The 16,715-nt window shown below is 47.1% G+C and overlaps 1 protein-coding gene across 1 annotated transcript in view; it reads right to left on the bottom strand.

Moving 5' to 3' along the window:
* The window catches only part of LOC146661463 (disks large homolog 4-like), a 96,420-nt gene that overhangs the window by 11,352 nt on the left and 68,353 nt on the right, over positions 1-16,715 (bottom strand). The window contains exons 2-4 of the mRNA XM_085419468.1: positions 10,656-10,793; positions 8,463-8,559; positions 7,074-7,250 (exon numbers count right to left, since the gene is read on the bottom strand). Coding sequence (XP_085275594.1) covers positions 7,074-7,250; positions 8,463-8,559; positions 10,656-10,793 — 412 coding nt within the window. The remainder of the gene's footprint in view (positions 1-7,073; positions 7,251-8,462; positions 8,560-10,655; positions 10,794-16,715) is intronic.

The raw sequence follows: 16,715 nt of genomic DNA, 5'->3' as shown, positions 1-16,715 counted from the left end.
ATTCACTGACCCGTGTGTGTGCAGCATTCACTGACCTGTGTGTGTGTGTGTGTGTGTGCAGCATTCGCTGACCTGTGTGTGTGTGTGTGTGTGTGTGTGCAGCATTCGCTGACCTGTGTGTGTGTGTGTGTGTGTGTGTGCAGCATTCACTGACCTGTGTGTGTGTGTGTGTGTGTGTGTGTGTGCAGCATTCACTGACCTGTGTGTGTGTGTGTGTGCAGCATTCGCTGACCTGTGTATGTGTGTGTGTGCAGCATTCGCTGACCTGTCTGTGTGTGTGTGTGTGTGTGCAGCATTCACTGACCTGTGTGTGTGCAGCATTCGCTGACCTGTGTGTGTGTGTGTGTGTGTGTGTGTGTGCAGCATTCACTGACCTGTGTGTGTGTGTGTGTGTGTGTGTGTGTGCAGCATTCACTGACCTGTGTATGTGTGTGTGTGTGTGTGCAGCATTCACTGACCTGTGTGTGTGTGTGTGTGTGTGCAGCATTCGCTGACCTGTGTGTGTGTGTGTGTGTGCAGCATTCGCTGACCTGTGTGTGTGTGTGTGTGCAGCATTCGCTGACCTGTGTGTGTGTGTGCAGCATTCGCTGACCTGTGTGTGTGTGTGTGTGTGCAGCATTCACTGACCTGTGTGTGTGTGTGTGTGTGTGTGCAGCATTCACTGACCTGTGTGTGTGTGTGTGTGTGTGTGCAGCATTCACTGACCTGTGTGTGTGTGTGTGTGTGTGTGTGTGTGCAGCATTCGCTGACCTGTGTGTGTGTGTGTGTGTGTGTGCAGCATTCACTGACCTGTGTGTGTGTGTGTGTGTGCAGCATTCGCTGACCTGTCTGTGTGTGTGTGTGTGCAGCATTCGCTGACCTGTCTGTGTGTGTGTGTGTGCAGCATTCGCTGACCTGTCTGTGTGTGTGTGTGTGTGCAGCATTCACTGACCTGTGTGTGTGCAGCATTCGCTGACCTGTGTGTGTGTGTGTGTGTGTGTGTGTGCAGCATTCACTGACCTGTGTGTGTGTGTGTGTGTGTGTGTGTGTGTGTGTGTGCAGCATTCGCTGACCTGTGTGTGTGTGTGTGTGTGTGTGTGTGTGTGCAGCATTCGCTGACCTGTGTATGTGTGTGTGTGTGTGTGTGTGTGTGTGTGCAGCTTTCACTGACCTGTGTGTGTGTGCAGCATTCACTGACCTGTGTATGTGTGTGTGTGCAGCATTCGCTGACCTGTGTTTGTGTGTGTGTGCAGCATTCACTGACCTGTGTGTGTGTGCAGCATTCACTGACCTGTGTGTGTGTGTGTGTGTGTGTGTGTGTGTGCAGCATTCACTGACCTGTGTGTGTGTGTGTGTGCAGCATTCACTGACCTGTGTGTGTGTGTGTGTGCAGCATTCACTGACCTGTGTGTGTGTGTGTGTGTGTGTGTGTGTGTGCAGCTTTCACTGACCTGTGTGTGTGTGCAGCATTCACTGACCTGTGTATGTGTGTGTGTGCAGCATTCGCTGACCTGTGTGTGTGTGTGTGTGTGTGTGTGTGTGTGTGTGTGTGTGTGTGTGCAGCATTCACTGACCTGTGTGTGTGTGTGTGTGTGTGTGTGTGCAGCATTCACTGACCTGTGTGTGTGTGTGTGTGTGTGTGTGTGTGTGTGTGCAGCATTCGCTGACCTGTGTATGTGTGTGTGTGTGTGTGTGTGCAGCATTCACTGACTTGTGTATGTGTGTGTGTGCAGCATTCACTGACCTGTGTGTGTGTGTGTGTGTGTGTGTGCAGCATTCACTGACCTGTGTATGTGTGTGTGTGTGCAGCATTCACTGACTTGTGTATGTGTGTGTGTGCAGCATTCACTGACCTGTGTGTGTGTGTGTGTGTGTGTGTGTGTGTGTGTGTGCAGCATTCACTGACCTGTGTGTGTGTGTGTGTGTGTGTGTGTGCAGCATTCACTGACCTGTGTGTGTGTGTGTGTGTGTGTGTGCAGCATTCACTGACCTGTGTGTGTGTGTGTGTGTGTGTGTGCAGCATTCACTGACCTGTGTGTGTGTGTGTGTGCAGCATTCACTGACCTGTGTGTGTGTGTGTGTGCAGCATTCACTGACCTGTGTGTGTGTGTGTGTGTGTGTGTGTGTGTGTGTGCAGCATTCACTGACCTGTGTGTGTGCAGCATTCACTGACCTGTGTGTGTGTGTGTGTGTGTGTGTGTGTGCAGCATTCACTGACCTGTGTGTGTGTGTGTGTGTGTGTGCAGCATTCACTGACCTGTGTGTGTGTGTGTGTGTGTGTGCAGCATTCGCTGACCTGTGTGTGTGTGTGTGTGTGTGTGTGTGTGCAGCATTCACTGACCTGTGTGTGTGTGTGTGTGTGTGTGTGCAGCATTCACTGACCTGTGTGTGTGTGTGTGTGCAGCATTCGCTGACCTGTGTGTGTGTGTGTGCAGCATTCGCTGACCTGTGTGTGTGTGTGTGCAGCATTCACTGACCTGTGTGTGTGTGTGTGCAGCATTCGCTGACCTGTGTATGCGTGTGTGTGCAGCATTCGCTGACCTGTGTATGCGTGTGTGTGCAGCATTCGCTGACCTGTGTGTGTGTGTGTGTGCAGCATTCGCTGACCTGTGTGTGTGTGTGTGTGTGCAGCATTCGCTGACCTGTGTGTGTGTGTGTGTGTGTGCAGCATTCACTGACCCGTGTGTGTGCAGCATTCACTGACCCGTGTGTGTGCAGCATTCACTGACCTGTGTGTGTGTGTGTGCAGCATTCGCTGACCTGTGTGTGTGTGTGTGTGTGTGTGTGTGCAGCATTCACTGACCTGTGTGTGTGTGTGTGTGTGTGTGTGCAGCATTCACTGACCTGTGTGTGTGTGTGTGTGTGTGTGTGTGTGCAGCATTCGCTGACCTGTGTATGTGTGTGTGTGCAGCATTCGCTGACCTGTCTGTGTGTGTGTGTGTGTGTGTGCAGCATTCACTGACCTGTGTGTGTGCAGCATTCGCTGACCTGTGTGTGTGTGTGTGTGTGTGTGTGTGTGCAGCATTCACTGACCTGTGTGTGTGTGTGTGTGTGTGTGTGTGTGCAGCATTCACTGACCTGTGTATGTGTGTGTGTGTGTGTGCAGCATTCACTGACCTGTGTGTGTGTGTGTGTGTGTGTGTGTGTGTGTGTGTGTGTGTGCAGCATTCGCTGACCTGTGTATGTGTGTGTGTGTGTGTGTGTGTGTGTGCAGCTTTCACTGACCTGTGTGTGTGTGCAGCATTCACTGACCTGTGTATGTGTGTGTGTGTGCAGCATTCGCTGACCTGTGTTTGTGTGTGTGTGCAGCATTCACTGACCTGTGTGTGTGTGCAGCATTCACTGACCTGTGTGTGTGTGTGTGTGTGTGTGTGTGTGTGTGTGTGTGTGTGTGTGCAGCATTCACTGACCTGTGTGTGTGTGTGTGTGCAGCATTCACTGACCTGTGTGTGTGTGTGTGTGTGTGTGTGTGTGTGCAGCTTTCACTGACCTGTGTGTGTGTGCAGCTTTCACTGACCTGTGTGTGTGTGCAGCATTCGCTGACCTGTGTGTGTGTGCAGCATTCGCTGACCTGTGTGTGTGTGTAGCATTCACTGACCTGTGTGTGTGTGTGTGTGCAGCATTCACTGACCTGTGTGTGTGTGCAGCATTCACTGACCTGTGTGTGTGTGTGTGTGTGTGTGTGTGTGTGTGTGTGTGTGTGCAGCATTCACTGACCTGTGTGTGTGTGTGTGTGCAGCATTCACTGACCTGTGTGTGTGTGTGTGTGCAGCATTCACTGACCTGTGTGTGTGTGTGTGTGTGTGTGTGTGTGTGCAGCATTCGCTGACCTGTGTATGTGTGTGTGTGTGTGTGTGTGTGCAGCATTCACTGACTTGTGTATGTGTGTGTGTGCAGCATTCACTGACCTGTGTGTGTGTGTGTGTGTGTGTGTGTGTGCAGCATTCACTGACCTGTGTGTGTGTGTGTGTGTGTGTGCAGCATTCACTGACCTGTGTGTGTGTGTGTGTGTGTGCAGCATTCACTGACCTGTGTGTGTGTGTGTGTGTGTGTGTGTGTGCAGCATTCACTGACCTGTGTGTGTGCAGCATTCACTGACCTGTGTGTGTGTGTGTGTGTGTGTGTGTGCAGCATTCACTGACCTGTGTGTGTGTGTGTGTGTGTGTGCAGCATTCGCTGACCTGTGTGTGTGTGTGTGTGTGTGTGTGTGTGCAGCATTCGCTGACCTGTGTGTGTGTGTGTGCAGCATTCACTGACCTGTGTATGTGTGTGTGTGCAGCATTCACTGACCTGTGTATGTGTGTGTGTGCAGCATTCACTGACCTGTGTATGTGTGTGTGTGCAGCATTCACTGACCTGTGTATGTGTGTGTGTGCAGCATTCGCTGACCTGTCTGTGTGTGTGTGTGTGTGTGTGCAGCATTCACTGACCTGTGTGTGTGCAGCATTCACTGACCTGTGTGTGTGTGTGTGTGTGTGTGTGTGCAGCATTCACTGACCTGTGTGTGTGTGTGCAGCATTCACTGACCTGTGTATGTGTGTGTGTGTGTGTGCAGCATTCACTGACCTGTGTGTGTGTGTGTGTGTGTGTGTGTGCAGCATTCGCTGACCTGTGTATGTGTGTGTGTGTGTGTGTGTGTGTGTGTGTGCAGCATTCACTGACCTGTGTATGTGTGTGTGTGCAGCATTCGCTGACCTGTGTGTGTGTGTGTGTGTGCAGCATTCACTGACCTGTGTGTGTGTGTGTGTGTGTGTGTGTGTGCAGCATTCACTGACCTGTGTGTGTGTGTGTGTGTGTGTGTGTGTGTGTGTGTGTGTGTGTGCAGCATTCACTGACCTGTGTGTGTGTGTGTGCAGCATTCACTGACCTGTGTGTGTGTGTGTGTGTGTGTGTGTGTGTGTGTGTGCAGCATTCGCTGACCTGTGTATGTGTGTGTGTGTGTGTGTGTGTGTGCAGCATTCACTGACTTGTGTGTGTGTGTGTGTGCAGCATTCACTGACCTGTGTGTGTGTGTGTGTGTGTGTGTGTGTGTGTGCAGCATTCACTGACCTGTGTGTGTGTGTGTGCAGCATTCACTGACCTGTGTGTGTGTGTGTGTGTGTGCAGCATTCACTGACCTGTGTGTGTGTGTGTGTGTGTGCAGCATTCACTGACCTGTGTGTGTGTGTGTGTGTGTGTGCAGCATTCACTGACCTGTGTGTGTGTGTGTGTGTGTGTGTGTGTGTGTGTGTGTGTGTGTGTGTGTGTGTGTGCAGCATTCGCTGACCTGTGTGTGTGTGTGTGTGTGTGTGTGTGTGTGTGTGTGTGTGTGTGTGCAGCATTCGCTGACCTGTGTGTGTGTGTGTGTGTGTGTGTGTGTGTGTGTGCAGCATTCGCTGACCTGTGTGTGTGTGTGTGTGTGTGTGTGTGTGTGTGTGCAGCATTCGCTGACCTGTGTGTGTGTGTGTGTGTGTGTGTGTGTGTGTGTGCAGCATTCGCTGACCTGTGTGTGTGTGTGTGTGTGTGTGTGTGTGCAGCATTCACTGACCTGTGTGTGTGTGTGTGTGTGTGTGTGTGTGTGTGTGTGTGCAGCATTCACTGACCTGTGTGTGTGTGTGTGTGTGTGTGTGTGTGTGTGCAGCATTCGCTGACCTGTCTGTGTGTGTGTGTGTGTGTGCAGCATTCACTGACCTGTGTGTGTGCAGCATTCGCTGACCTGTGTGTGTGTGTGTGTGTGTGTGTGTGCAGCATTCACTGACCTGTGTGTGTGTGTGTGTGTGTGTGTGTGCAGCATTCACTGACCTGTGTGTGTGTGTGTGTGTGTGTGTGTGTGCAGCATTCACTGACCTGTGTATGTGTGTGTGTGTGTGTGCAGCATTCACTGACCTGTGTGTGTGTGTGTGCAGCATTCACTGACCTGTGTGTGTGTGTGTGTGTGTGTGTGTGTGTGTGTGCAGCATTCGCTGACCTGTGTATGTGTGTGTGTGTGTGTGTGTGTGTGTGTGCAGCTTTCACTGACCTGTGTGTGTGTGCAGCATTCACTGACCTGTGTGTGTGTGTGTGCAGCATTCACTGACCTGTGTGTGTGTGTGTGTGTGTGTGTGTGTGTGTGTGCAGCATTCGCTGACCTGTGTATGTGTGTGTGTGTGTGTGTGTGTGTGTGTGTGCAGCTTTCACTGACCTGTGTGTGTGTGCAGCATTCACTGACCTGTGTGTGTGTGCAGCATTCACTGACCTGTGTGTGTGTGCAGCATTCACTGACCTGTGTGTGTGTGTGTGTGTGCAGCATTCGCTGACCTGTGTGTGTGTGTGTGTGCAGCATTCACTGACCTGTGTGTGTGTGTGTGTGTGTGTGTGTGTGCAGCATTCACTGACCTGTGTGTGTGTGTGTGTGCGCAGCATTCACTGACCTGTGTGTGTGTGTGTGCGCAGCATTCACTGACCTGTGTGTGTGTGTGTGTGCAGCATTCGCTGACCTGTGTGTGTGTGTGTGTGTGTGTGTGTGTGTGTGTGTGTGCAGCATTCGCTGACCTGTGTATGTGTGTGTGCAGCATTCGCTGACCTGTGTATGTGTGTGTGCAGCATTCGCTGACCTGTGTATGTGTGTGTGTGTGTGTGTGTGTGCAGCATTCGCTGACCTGTGTATGTGTGTGTGTGTGTGTGTGTGTGCAGCATTCGCTGACCTGTGTGTGTGTGTGTGTGTGTGTGTGTGTGTGTGTGTGCAGCATTCACTGACCTGTGTGTGTGTGTGTGTGTGTGTGTGCAGCATTCACTGACCTGTGTGTGTGTGTGTGTGTGTGTGCAGCATTCACTGACCTGTGTGTGTGTGTGTGTGTGTGTGCAGCATTCACTGACCTGTGTGTGTGTGTGTGTGTGCAGCATTCACTGACCTGTGTGTGTGTGTGTGTGTGCAGCATTCACTGACCTGTGTGTGTGCAGCATTCACTGACCTGTGTGTGTGTGTGTGTGTGTGTGTGTGTGTGTGTGTGTGTGTGTGTGTGCGCAGCATTCACTGACCCGTGTGTGTGTGCGCAGCATTCACTGACCCGTGTGTGTGTGCAGCATTCACAGACCTGTGTGTCGTGTGTGTGTGTGTGTGTGCAGCATTCACAGACCTGTGCTTGGAGGGGACGTAGCCCAGCTCCTCCAGCTCCCCCTGCTGGTTGACCCTGCGTGCCTGCCACCACTCCTCATCGGCGCTGTCGATCACGTGGAAGACCTCGCCAAAGTTAAAGTCCAGCGCCTGAGACTGCACGCCGCAGTCCCACTGCTTATCGTAGTCGAAGAGCGCCCTGTAACACACACAGCACGCCATGGAGAACGCCGCTCATCGCCTCTGAGGACCTCAGGAGGTCATGTGACCACCTCAGACTGTCAGCTGACTGGGAGTCATTTAAATTTAGCTGATCTGGAGTCAGAAGTTGTTCCAGGAGTTCTCTGTGTGTTCTTCACGCACACTTCGGACCGACAAACACAGACACACACAGTCCTGTTTTCATATCTTAGTGAGGACATCAATTGACATATTTCTTACCCTAACCATCAAAAATGAAAGCGTCCCCATAACTGTGACCCTAAAACCACATTGTGAGTCTCAAACATGTCTTCATAGTCCCCATGATGGCTGTTGGTCCCCACAAGCATAGTAGCATTTAAATGTTGGTCCTCACAAAGATATATAAACATGTACACACACACTAACTAAATGTTATGAATTCTAAACTGTATAAATGGCTTATTACAGCTCATACAGCGCTTTTCTACTCACTCACAGCGCTTTTCTACTCACTCACAGCACTTTATGCAACGTGTGCATTCACCCAAGCACATTTCCTTTCTAGCTCACATTCACACACACATACTCTGATGGATGCATCGGTGAACATTAATATCTCGCTCAAGGATATTTGGCATGCAGACCAGGGGAAGCCAGGAATCGAACCACCAACCTTGTGATCAGTAGATGACCTGGTCTACCGCCTGAGCTACAGCCACTCCTATTACAGACCTTACAATTCTGCAGTTGTTTATAACTGTTTCTATTGTTTTACTGTATTCTACCGATCTGTTCTGTGGATGTCCGTCTGGTCTCTGCTGTGTAGAGAGACAAACGTGTCTTACTGAGGATAAACCTCACACTCATAAACGTGGCGTCTGTGTTTCCGGAGGCAGAGCGGCTCGTCCTCTGAGGTTGTTGGTTCGATCCCTGGCAGCTCCAGCCTGCGTTCAAACCCATCCTGAACCTGAGGTGCTCCTGATGTGTTCATGTTTTAGATTTGTTGGTAAAGGAATAATCTGCTGGATGCATCCATCTCTGAATCTAGATGGTTGATGGTTACAGCTGAGTGACACATGATGGAGTAAAGCACACCTGTTCACAGGCGTCATGACTGTGAGGTCATTCTGACTCATTCACAGTAGGAACAGATGAAAGAGGCCGGGCGTGCTGCCCTGAGGAGACCTGGTCCAGGTGTCTCAGTGTGTCACAGGTGAGCTCAGGTTACCTGATGTAGAAGGTGCGGCTGTTCCTCAGACTGCCGGACGAGCTGTTCATCATCTGCTCCCTCAGGTCGTGGATCTTTGCCTCGAAGCGACTGTACTCTGAAAACACACACTCAGAGTTTAAACAGGGTCAAGGTCAAAGGTCACACAGGTACAAGGGTCACATGATCAGAGGTCTTTACACACAGTGAGCAGGACCAACCATCAGCATCACTGCAGGCCAATCACAGCTCACAGATGGATGAGGAGACCCTGCTGTTTCTCAATATGTGTACTTGTGTGTACTTGCGTGTACTTGTGTGTACTTGCATTCTCGTGGACTTGTGATACGTCATCAGTAACAGTACTGCTCCAATTCAAAGTAGCATCAAGCCAAGTACTTTCCTTCTTTGACTCTCGGAGGAGGCGGACACACTTTTTCTCCTCTCCCTTATCTTCCCTGCTTAGCCTCTTGTGTCCTTGTCTAGTCTCGTGGTTTTTGTATTTTCCCTGGAACACTCTCACAGTCTGTTCTCTAAAACCTAAAAGAGGAATCATGGATTGGATCAACTGCTCCCTGAATGCAATTGACACCCCTTTCTCAACGAGAAGTCTGGGCTCGGGTGAGCCTGAGTGCTGAAGGTATCTACCTATTCGGAACCATGGTAACAGGGTTCTGGATGATCGGAGCTGGCTTGGCCCTGACTTATCGGAGAATTAAGAAAGCGGAACCGGCTGTTCAAACCCCCACAAGGCTGCCCGCTGGGATTCAAACGATGGGAAGAGGCGTGAGTTTCTCAAAATGGGCTCATTGAGTACAGCATGGATAAGATCTTGGAGAGGCTACGGCTGCTGTGAATACTCAGAATAAGATCTCTGACTGCAGACTGGATACATCTCAGAAGGGCTCGCTCGGAATAACATCTCTGGGCGCAAATTGGATGACATCTCGGGGAGGCACACTGTGGTGAGTTCTCAGAATCGGCTCCTTGAGCACAAGAAATGACGACATCACAGAACGCAAGTATGGCGAAGCTCGTGGCTCTCCAACGGGAGATTGAGAGACCAGTGTTGGACTGTAGAACTGCTTTGAAATTCATATGAGCTGTTCGCACTAAAGTAATAAGCACCATCACTTATGCAGATACCCCTTTGGCGCCAGCTGCAAGGCTGGAGCTGAACAACAACACCCTGATAACGACTGTGTTTAGTCTGTTCCTTCCCATTCCATGCAAGGCCACCTGGGTTGGCTGGAAGACTGGGACTGCAGTGGTCCCAGATCAGATGTACACACTGGAACTCTTTCCCATGTTGCTGTCTGTGTTTATTGTGTTATGGTGTGTTGATATCTGTGCATTCCTGTATTATCCTTTTGTGTTGCACATTTCAATGTTTTTTTTCCTCACTACCTGGCCTGACCTGTCTCCCCAATGTGATGTTTGTATTGTATGTATCTCATCTCATCTCATCTCATCTCAACATTCCCGGATGTGTTCTGGCTCCTCCCATTTTACCCAGGATGCACCGGTGGTGGCTTATGTGGACTTGGTGCAGCCAAATATCCCAGAATGCATTTCGTCCAAAACTCAAACACAGCAGTGACGTAGGACAGCTGCTAAAAAGATATGACTCTGTGTAAAAAAATGAACTTTTAAGATATTTTAAGGCGAGAATGTCGCTGTGTGAACTTCAAATATCAGGACATCACATATTTGTAAAAGCGCTCCGACGTTTTCAGAGACATCTGTTACCCACCAGCTGTCAGCTGACCATGAGGTCAAGGGTCACCAGAGCGAGAACAGCGGACTCCATCGTTTTTAACCCCCCGCGGTCTTTCACTGCTCAGGTTAAACATATAAGTCACTTAGACAAAATGTTCATGTTTGCTTTATTTGCCAAAGTGCCTGAAATACTGTTTTATCTTTTTTCTTACAGAAATCTCCCACACCATGAGAAATTTCCACTGCAAATATTAATCACAGTAAAATTACGAGGGGATGGCAGTGAAACCTCTGGAGCTGTGATGTCATCAAGTCATCAAGTACACTGATGTTCCAGCTGTGGAACGATCGCGCTGCGTTCTCAGGAAGTGTGACGTGTGAACTTACAACGCACGGACTAGTGAGAACACGAGTGCGGAGTCGCGTACTGGAGTAGTGACAAACGGGTTACGTGTGTGTGTGTGTTTGTGTGTGTGTGTGTGTGTGAGTCCTCACCCTCAGGTCTGTACTGTGCTACTATGGTAACAGTCTGCCCGGCGTTCTTCAGAGCTGCTGCTGCCTGCTCATGTGTGGCGTACCGGAGGTCCACCCCGTTCACCTGCACACACACACACAGGTGGTCAGTACCTCTGCCTGACCAGCAGGGGGCAGCCAGGTTACACTTTTGCTTCTGCTGGTTACAAACTGATCTGTGACTGAGGACCAGAGCTGATGTAACACCTGTGTGTGTTTGTGTGTATTACACTGAGGATCTGTGTGTGTGTTTGTGTGTATTACACTGAGGATCTGTGTGTGTTTGTGTGTATTACACTGAGGATCTGTGTGTGTGTTTGTGTGTATTACACTGAGGATCTGTGTGTGTGTTTGTGTGTATTACACTGAGGATCTGTGTGTGTTTGTGTGTATTACACTGAGGATCTGTGTGTGTGTTTGTGTGTATTACACTGAGGATCTGTGTGAGTGTTTGTGTGTATTACACTGAGGATCTGTGTGTGTGTTTGTGTGTATTACACTGAGGATCTGTGTGTGTTTGTGTGTATTACACTGAGGATCTGTGTGTGTGTTTGTGTGTATTACACTGAGGATCTGTGTGTGTTTGTGTGTATTACACTGAAGATCTGTGTGTGTTTGTGTGTATTACACTGAGGATCTGTGTGTGTGTTTGTGTGTATTACACTGAGGATCTGTGTGTGTGTTTGTGTGTATTACACTGAGGATCTGTGTGTGTGTGTTTGTGTGTATTACACTGAGGATCTGTGTGTGTTTGTGTGTATTACACTGAGGATCTGTGTGTGTGTGTTTGTGTGTATTACACTGAGTATCTGTGTGTGTTTGTGTGTATTACACTGAGGATCTGTGTGTGTGTTTGTGTGTATTACACTGAGTATCTGTGTTTGTGTTTGTGTGTATTACACTGAGGATCTGTGTGTGTGTTTGTGTGTATTACACTGAGGATCTGTGTGTGTTTGTGTGTATTACACTGAGGATCTGTGTGTGTGTTTGTGTGTATTACACTGAGGATCTGTGTGTGTGTTTGTGTGTATTACACTGAGGATCTGTGTGTGTTAGTGTGTATTACACTGAGGATCTGTGTGTGTTTGTGTGTATTACACTGAGGATCTGTGTGTGTTTGTGTGTATTACACTGAGGATCTGTGTGTGTTTGTGTGTATTACACTGAGGATCTGTGTGTGTGTTTGTGTGTGTTACACTGAGGATCTGTGTGTGTTTGTGTGTATTACACTGAGGATCTGTGTGTGTGTTTGTGTGTATTACACTGAGGATCTGTGTGTGTGTTTGTGTGTATTACACTGAGGATCTGTGTGTGTTTGTGTGTATTACACTGAGGATCTGTGTGTGTTTGTGTGTATTACACTGAGGATCTGTGTGTGTTTGTGTGTATTACACTGAGGATCTGTGTGTGTGTGTTTGTGTGTATTACACTGAGGATCTGTGTGTGTGTGTTTGTGTGTATTACACCGAGGATCTGTGTGTGTTTGTGTGTATTACACCGAGGATCTGTGTGTGTTTGTGTGTATTACACCGAGGATCTGTGTGTGTGTTTGTGTGTATTACACTGAGGATCTGTGTGTGTGTTTGTGTGTATTACACTGAGGATCTGTGTGTGTGTTTGTGTGTATTACACTGAGGATCTGTGTGTGTGTTTGTGTGTATTACACTGAGGATCTGTGTGTGTGTTTGTGTGTATTACACTGAGGATCTGTGTGTGTTTGTGTGTATTACACTGAGGATCTGTGTGTGTGTTTGTGTGTATTACACTGAGGATCTGTGTGTGTGTGTGTGTGTGTGTGTATTACACTGAGGATCTGTGTGTGTTTGTGTGTATTACACTGAGGATCTGTGTGTGTGTTTGTGTGTATTACACTGAGGATCTGTGTGTGTTTGTGTGTATTACACTGAGGATCTGTGTGTGTTTGTGTGTATTACACTGAGGATCTGTGTGTGTTTGTGTGTATTACACTGAGGATCTGTGTGTGTGTTTGTGTGTATTACACTGAGGATCTGTGTGTGTGTTTGTGTGTATTACACTGAGGATCTGTGTGTGTGTTTGTGTGTATTACACTGAGGATCTGTGTGTGTGTTTGTGTGTATTACACTGAGGATCTGTGTGTGTGTGTTTGTGTGTATTACACTGAGGATCTGTGTGTGTGTGTTTGTGTGTATTACACTGAGGATCTGTGTGTGTGTGTTTGTGTGTATTACACTGAGGATCTGTGTGTGTGTGTTTGTGTGTATTACACTGAGGATCTGTGTGTGTGTTTGTGTGTATTACACTGAGGATCTGTGTGTGTGTTTGTGTGTATTACACTGAGGATCTGTGTGTGTTTGTGTGTATTACACTGAGGATCTGTGTGTGTGTGTTTGTGTGTATTACACTGAGGATCTGTGTGTGTGTGTTTGTGTGTATTACACTGAGGATCTGTGTGTGTGTTTGTGTGTATTACACTGAGTATCTGTGTGTGTGTTTGTGTGTATTACACTGAGGATCTGTGTGTGTGTTTGTGTGTATTACACTGAGGATCTGTGTGTGTTTGTGTGTATTACACTGAGGATCTGTGTGTGTGTTTGTGTGTATTACACTGAGGATCTGTGTGTGTTAGTGTGTATTACACTGAGGATCTGTGTGTGTTTGTGTGTGTTACACTGAGGATCTGTGTGTGTGTTTGTGTGTGTTACACTGAGGATCTGTGTGTGTTTGTGTGTATTACACTGAGGATCTGTGTGTGTGTTTGTGTGTATTACACTGAGGATCTGTGTGTGTGTTTGTGTGTATTACACTGAGGATCTGTGTGTGTTTGTGTGTATTACACTGAGGATCTGTGTGTGTTTGTGTGTATTACACTGAGGATCTGTGTGTGTTTGTGTGTATTACACTGAGGATCTGTGTGTGTGTTTGTGTGTATTACACTGAGGATCTGTGTGTGTTTGTGTGTATTACACTGAGGATCTGTGTGTGTGTTTGTGTGTATTACACTGAGGATCTGTGTGTGTTTGTGTGTATTACACTGAGGATCTGTGTGTGTGTTTGTGTGTATTACACTGAGGATCTGTGTGTGTTTGTGTGTATTACACTGAGTATCTTTGTGTGTGTTTGTGTGTATTACACTGAGGATCTGTGTGTGTGTTTGTGTGTATTACACTGAGGATCTGTGTGTGTGTTTGTGTGTATTACACTGAGGATCTGTGTGTGTGTGTTTGTGTGTATTACACTGAGGATCTGTGTGTGTTTGTGTGTATTACACTGAGGATCTGTGTGTGTGTTTGTGTGTATTACACTGAGGATCTGTGTGTGTGTGTGTGTGTGTGTGTATTACACTGAGGATCTGTGTGTGTTTGTGTGTATTACACTGAGGATCTGTGTGTGTGTTTGTGTGTATTACACTGAGGATCTGTGTGTGTTTGTGTGTATTACACTGAAGATCTGTGTGTGTTTGTGTGTATTACACTGAGGATCTGTGTGTGTGTTTGTGTGTATTACACTGAGGATCTGTGTGTGTGTTTGTGTGTATTACACTGAGGATCTGTGTGTGTGTGTGTGTGTGTATTACACTGAGGATCTGTGTGTGTGTTTGTGTGTATTACACTGAGGATCTGTGTGTGTGTGTGTGTGTGTATTACACTGAGGATCTGTGTGTGTGTTTGTGTGTATTACACTGAGGCTGTGTGTGTGTTTGTGTGTATTACACTGAGGATCTGTGTGTGTTTGTGTGTATTACACTGAGTATCTGTGTGTGTGTTTGTGTGTATTACACTGAGGATCTGTGTGTGTGTTTGTGTGTATTACACTGAGGATCTGTGTGTGTTTGTGTGTATTACACTGAGGATCTGTGTGTGTTTGTGTGTATTACACTGAGGATCTGTGTGTGTTTGTGTGTATTACACTGAGGATCTGTGTGTGTGTTTGTGTGTATTACACTGAGGATCTGTGTGTGTGTGTGTGTGTGTGTGTGTGTGTGTGTGTGTGTGTGTATTAAACTCAGGATCTGTGTGTGTGTTTGTGTGTATTACACTGAGTATCTTTGTGTGTGTTTGTGTGTATTACACTGAGTATCTTTGTGTGTGTTTGCGTGTATTACACTGAGGATCTATGTGTGTGTTTGTGTGTATTACACTGAGGATCTGTGTGTGTTTGTGTGTATTACACTGAGGATCTGTGTGTGTGTGTGTGTGTGTGTGTGTGTGTGTGTATTAAACTCAGGATCTGTATGTGTGTTTGTGTGTATTACACTGAGTATCTTTGTGTGTGTTTGTGTGTATTACACTGAGGATCTGTGTGTGTGTTTGTGTGTATTACACTGAGGATCTGTGTGTGTTTGTGTGTATTACACTGAGGATCTGTGTGTGTGTTTGTGTGTATTACACTGAGGATCTGTGTGTGTGTTTGTGTGTATTACACTGAGGATCTGTGTGTGTGTGTTTGTGTGTATTACACTGAGGATCTGTGTGTGTGTGTGTTTGTGTGTATTACACTGAGCATCTGTGTGTGTGTGTTTGTGTGTATTACACTGAGGATCTGTGTGTGTGTTTGTGTGTATTACACTGAGGATCTGTGTGTGTGTTTGTGTGTATTATACTGAGGATCTGTGTGTGTTTGTGTGTATTACACTGAGGATCTGTGTGTGTGTTTGTGTGTATTACACTGAGGATCTGTGTGTGTGTTTGTGTGTATTACACTGAGGATCTGTGTGTGTGTTTGTGTGTATTACACTGAGGATCTGTGTGTGTGTTTGTGTGTATTACACTGAGGATCTGTGTGTGTTTGTGTGTACTACACTGAGGATCTGTGTGTGTTTGTGTGTATTACACTGAGGATCTGTGTGTGTGTTTGTGTGTATTACACTAAGTATCTGTGTGTGTGTTTGTGTGTATTACACTGAGGATCTGTGTGTGTGTTTGTGTGTATTACACTGAGGATCTGTGTGTGTTTGTGTGTATTACACTGAGGATCTGTGTGTGTTTGTGTGTATTACACTGAGGATCTGTGTGTGTTTGTGTGTATTACACTAAGTATCTGTGTGTGTGTTTGTGTGTATTACACTGAGGATCTGTGTGTGTGTTTGTGTGTATTACACTGAGGATCTGTGTGTGTGTTTGTGTGTATTACACTGAGGATCTGTGTGTGTGTGTTTGTGTGTATTACACTGAGGATCTGTGTGTGTTTGTGTGTATTACACTGAGGATCTGTGTGTGTTTGCGTGTATTACACTGAGGATCTGTGTGTGTGTTTGTGTGTATTACACTGAGGATCTGTGTGTGTGTTTGTGTGTATTACACTGAGGATCTGTGTGTGTGTTTGTGTGTATTACACTGAGGATCTGTGTGTGTGTTTGTGTGTATTACACTGAGGATCTGTGTGTGTGTTTGTGTGTATTACACTGAGGATCTGTGTGTGTTTGTGTGTATTACACTGAGGATCTGTGTGTGTGTTTGTGTGTATTACACTGAGGATCTGTGTGTGTGTTTGTGTGTATTACACTGAGGATCTGTGTGTGTGTTTGTGTGTATTACACTGAGGATCTGTGTGTGTGTTTGTGTGTATTACACTGAGGATCTGTGTGTGTGTTTGTGTGTATTACACTGAGGATCTGTGTGTGTGTGTTTGTGTGTATTACACTGAGGATCTGTGTGTGTGTGTTTGTGTGTATTACACTGAGGATCTGTGTGTGTGTTTGTGTGTATTACACTGAGGATCTGTGTTTGTGTGTTTGTGTGTATAACACTGAGGATCTGTGTGTGTGTGTTTGTGTGTATTACACTGAGGATCTGTGTGTGTGTGTTTGTGTGTATTACACTGAGGATCTGTGTGTGTTTGTGTGTATTACACTGAGGATCTGTGTGTGTGTTTGTGTGTATTACACTGAGGATCTGTGTGTGTGTTTGTGTGTATTACACTGAGGATCTGTGTGTGTGTTTGTGTGTATTACACTAGGGATCTGTGTGTGTTTGTGTGTATTACACTGAGGATCTGTGTGTGTGTGTTTGTGTGTATTACACTGAGGATCTGTGTGTGTGTTTGTGTGTATTACACTGAGGA

Source organism: Rhamphochromis longiceps, linkage group LG9 (genome assembly GCF_057381845.1).
Source record: "Rhamphochromis longiceps isolate RC_006_pf linkage group LG9, R_longiceps_female_GT1.1, whole genome shotgun sequence".
Classification (NCBI taxonomy): Eukaryota; Metazoa; Chordata; class Actinopteri; order Cichliformes; family Cichlidae; genus Rhamphochromis; species Rhamphochromis longiceps.
This window is presented reverse-complemented; position numbering and strand designations above follow the sequence as displayed.